This window comes from Artibeus jamaicensis, unplaced genomic scaffold, assembly GCF_021234435.1.
Source record: "Artibeus jamaicensis isolate MK-2021 breed Jamaican fruit bat unplaced genomic scaffold, CSHL_Jam_final scaffold_614, whole genome shotgun sequence".
NCBI classification, from domain to species: domain Eukaryota; kingdom Metazoa; phylum Chordata; class Mammalia; order Chiroptera; family Phyllostomidae; genus Artibeus; species Artibeus jamaicensis.
In genome coordinates this window covers 6,889,291-6,893,037 of record NW_026522050.1, presented here as the reverse complement: position 1 = coordinate 6,893,037, position 3,747 = coordinate 6,889,291, and the positions used below count along the sequence as shown (strand labels likewise).

The 3,747-nt window shown below is 37.4% G+C and overlaps 1 protein-coding gene across 1 annotated transcript; it reads right to left on the bottom strand.

Moving 5' to 3' along the window:
- Positions 1-285: 285 nt before the first annotated feature.
- LOC119040877 (olfactory receptor 1030) lies at positions 286-1,224 on the bottom strand. Its single transcript, XM_037133981.2, has one exon. It carries the CDS (start codon positions 1,222-1,224, stop codon positions 286-288), a length of 939 nt encoding a protein of 312 aa, XP_036989876.1.
- Between the last annotated feature and the right edge of the window lie 2,523 nt (positions 1,225-3,747).

The window sequence follows — 3,747 nt, the reverse complement described above, 5'->3', positions numbered from 1 at the left end:
TACTTCTGTCTCTTAGAAATTTTTAACAGTAAGAGTATTATAGATGGGAACATCTACTTTTAATTGACTTTGAAGAGCAATAGCAATGCCTTCTATTATTGTCTTTGAATGTCTATGCATTGTTTTCATTCACTGACATGGTAACTAACATTCTTCCAAGTTCAATATGTGAATTACAAAACACAATACATACTCAATAACAAATAGTGATTTATTCATTGAAAGTGCTCATTATTTGGTCAGTCAATAAGGATGTATTGCACACCTAAGACAAGAATGTTTAATTTACTTACCAAACAATTTCTGTTGGATAACTTTTTTGAATGCTTCTTTAACATCTTTGTTCCTCAGGCTATAGATGAAAGGATTTAACATAGGACTCACAAAGATATAAAACACAGCTATAATTTTACTCTGCTCTACAGATGTTTCTGAAGGGGGCCTCAAATGCATGCAGAACAGTGTCCCATAAAAGACAGTGACAGCTGTCAGGTGGGACCCACAGGTGGAGAAGGCCTTGCGCCTCCCCTCAGCAGAGCGAATACGCAAAATGGCCATGAAGATGAAAATGTAGGAGAAGAGAATCATGGTGAGAGAGCAGGTGAGGTTGGAACCAGCCACCACGAACATGGCCATTTCTTTGACAGAAGTATCTGAGCAGGCAAGGACTAACAGAGGTGGGTCTGCACAGTAGAAGTGGTTGATCTCATTGGGTCCACAGAAGGAGAGACGAAGCATCAGGATGGTCTGGACCAGACCATTTGCAAAGCCATAAGTATAAGAAATCACAACAAGGGAGATGCAGACTTGTCTGGACATTTTGCTACCATATAACAAGGGTTTGCAGATGGCCATGTAGCGGTCATAAGCCATCGCTGTGAGCATGTAATATTCTGTGATTGCCAAGGCAATGAAAAAGTGGAATTGTATAAAGCAACCAATGACAGAAATCGTTTTTCTCTTGGATAAGAAATTAACCAGCATCTGAGGAGTGACATTGGTGGCATAGCAGAGATCTAGGAAGGAGAGGTGACTGAGGAAGAAGTACATTGGAGTGTGAAGTCTTGAGTCACTCCTGATTAGCAAGATCATGCTCACGTTGCCTACCACTGTGATCAGGTAGATGACCAGGAACACCACAAAAAGGACAGGTTGCAGCTCTGCTCTATCTGTCAGACCCAGGAGAATGAACTCAGTCACCACTGTGGAGTTCTTCCTTGACATTGTTTGCTTGGCTTCAAAGAGGTCTAAAATAAGGAAACAGAAATGCTTTTTGCCATTCATCCATTATCCCCATCACATCCTCTGATACTTCCTCCTCTTCTCTCAAACTCATAAATGCATGTGGTATAAAGAAGTAGCCTAGTGACCATGCAATAGATATTTTAAATATCTAAAATAATATGGACCCATTTTATATAAAGGTAGTCATATTTTAAGTGATTTCTGCAAGGCTTTCCATATTTAAAAATCCTTTATCTTTTCTGCAGCTTTTTACCACATTTATTCACTTACAACCTTGTTAAACATTGCTTTTCTTCAGAATTGGAATCTTGTTTATTTTCAATATACCCCTGGATGTGGTACCTAAAGCATCATCACTGAAACCCATCTGGTTTTTACTGAGGAATGGACTTACTGAAGTGGGACTGCTGAATGGCTCAGCCTTACAGAACTGGGATCTGTCTACCTGCCCTTTAAACCCAAGTGTGTTTTCAAGTTGTCCCCTCTCCCTTCGGTGCATGTCCTTTGACCCCACTCTCATCTACCTCAGGTGTCCATCTTATCATCAAATCTTAACTTTTTTTATTGTTGTTCAGTTACAGTTGTCCCACCCTTCTACTTATTCCTCTTCCCTGATCTGCCCCCCAACCCCCAACCCCACTTCCACAGTTAATCCCCACCCCATTGTCCATGGCCATGAGTCATTTATTCTATGTTCTTTAACTTGTCCCTTCCCTTTCTTCCCCCCATTATTCCCCTCCTCCTTTCCTTCTGATCACTGTCAGTTTGTTTTTTATTTCCATGTCTCCAGTTCTAGTTCACTCATCTTTTAAGACTTAGATCAGGATCTACTTTGCTTTGTATATAATTGCCCAAAGAGCAAAAATCATTTCATGTAATACAAAAATAAATCTAGGGTTATTTTGGATAAAAACATATATGCTACAGTATAAACAATATACGTATGTATAAACAATATACATATATGAATATAGAGATAAACACATACACCTATCACCACTATTAAATGTTCATGGGTAATTCAATTAAGAGTAAATAATGCATTAAAAATCCCTGGGTGAGTTTTAATACATTAATAATGAAAAAACACAATATAATAATGAAAAAAATGTTGACAAATATTTTCCCAGGTCATAATAATTTTATTGAAACTCTACCTCATTTTAACTCTTGAAAAATTGAGACAAAATATGTGAATTTTATTGAAACTCTTTAAAATGTCTAAAGAATAACACTGAAAAAATCATCATACAACCCATAAAACTGAGAGTACCTAAGATATCATAAAGTGCAATCTTCCAATGTGCCTTCAAGATAAAAATTGCCATAAAGACCGTCACTGTAAAATCTATGTCCTCCTTCAATAACACCTATGCAGCTATGTCAGTTTAATACTAAATTTTGATAGTAGCTACAATGCCAAGAATGAACACAGCTCATTGTTTAAGGCACTTTGTAATGCACTGATCCAGCATTCTTGTCCATTGGGGTTACCCCATTCTGCACTTGAGGACTTTCCACCTAATGACAAGGGTAATAAAATATAAGACAAGTCACTTAACTCAGCAAAATCATAATCATTTTGCAGTTTTTTCTAGGTTCACAAGATTACAGTTATAACCATAAGAGATAAGTACTCTTTTGTGCTTGGATTGTATTTTAACAAGTATTTATTTATTGAAATGTTAACCGAGAGGGAAAACAAGATCTCATTCAGTTTTCTTGCAATAAAGTTAGGCAATGCAAACAAAACTTTTCATATTAGCCAGATGATTAATTACTTTATGGTAATAATCTTGCTTTAAAGAAACAGAACACATCCTCCATGATTTAAGCCCAGGAAAACTCATCTAGAAGTACTTGCAAGTGGACAGAGTGGCTCTGGGAACCCCTGAGGTTTGCACTCTTGACACTCACCCTCACTCTGAGGCTCTTTCATGTAACGCTTGTTGCTAATGTCCAGTCACTCAAAGAGTAGAAGTTGGTCTTTAGCTTTCATGAGAAGACTGTCTCCTTGGCATAGGGTCACAGTTCAACTTAAAGTGGAAAAATTCATTTAAAGAAAGCATCTTCATGAAATGTATTTCAGTCATTTTAAATAATATAGATTGTAAACCTAAAAGAGACCAAGTGCCTGTGAGGTGAGTACAGAACATCATATGGCAAGATGCTTATCATTACAAAGAATAGCATCGCTAACTCAGAATGGACTAAAATGGAAAGACTATTTGTGCCACCCCTTTATTTCATTCATGAATCAAGAGAGAATAAGCATGGCTAGTGACTGAAAGTGGGCAGAGTGTTTAACAGTTACTGGAAGTATGCTGTTGGACATCTCATGTCTTCTAATTACTATCTGTGGGGCTTGGGCAAGTTATTCATCTCTGTGTGCCTAAGATTGCTCATGTGTAAGATTTGATTACTAATAGCAGTTCCCTCCATGTCAGGGAGTTAATCAAAGTAAACCTTTTAAAATATGCCTGTCTTAGAGTGAGCACTTAA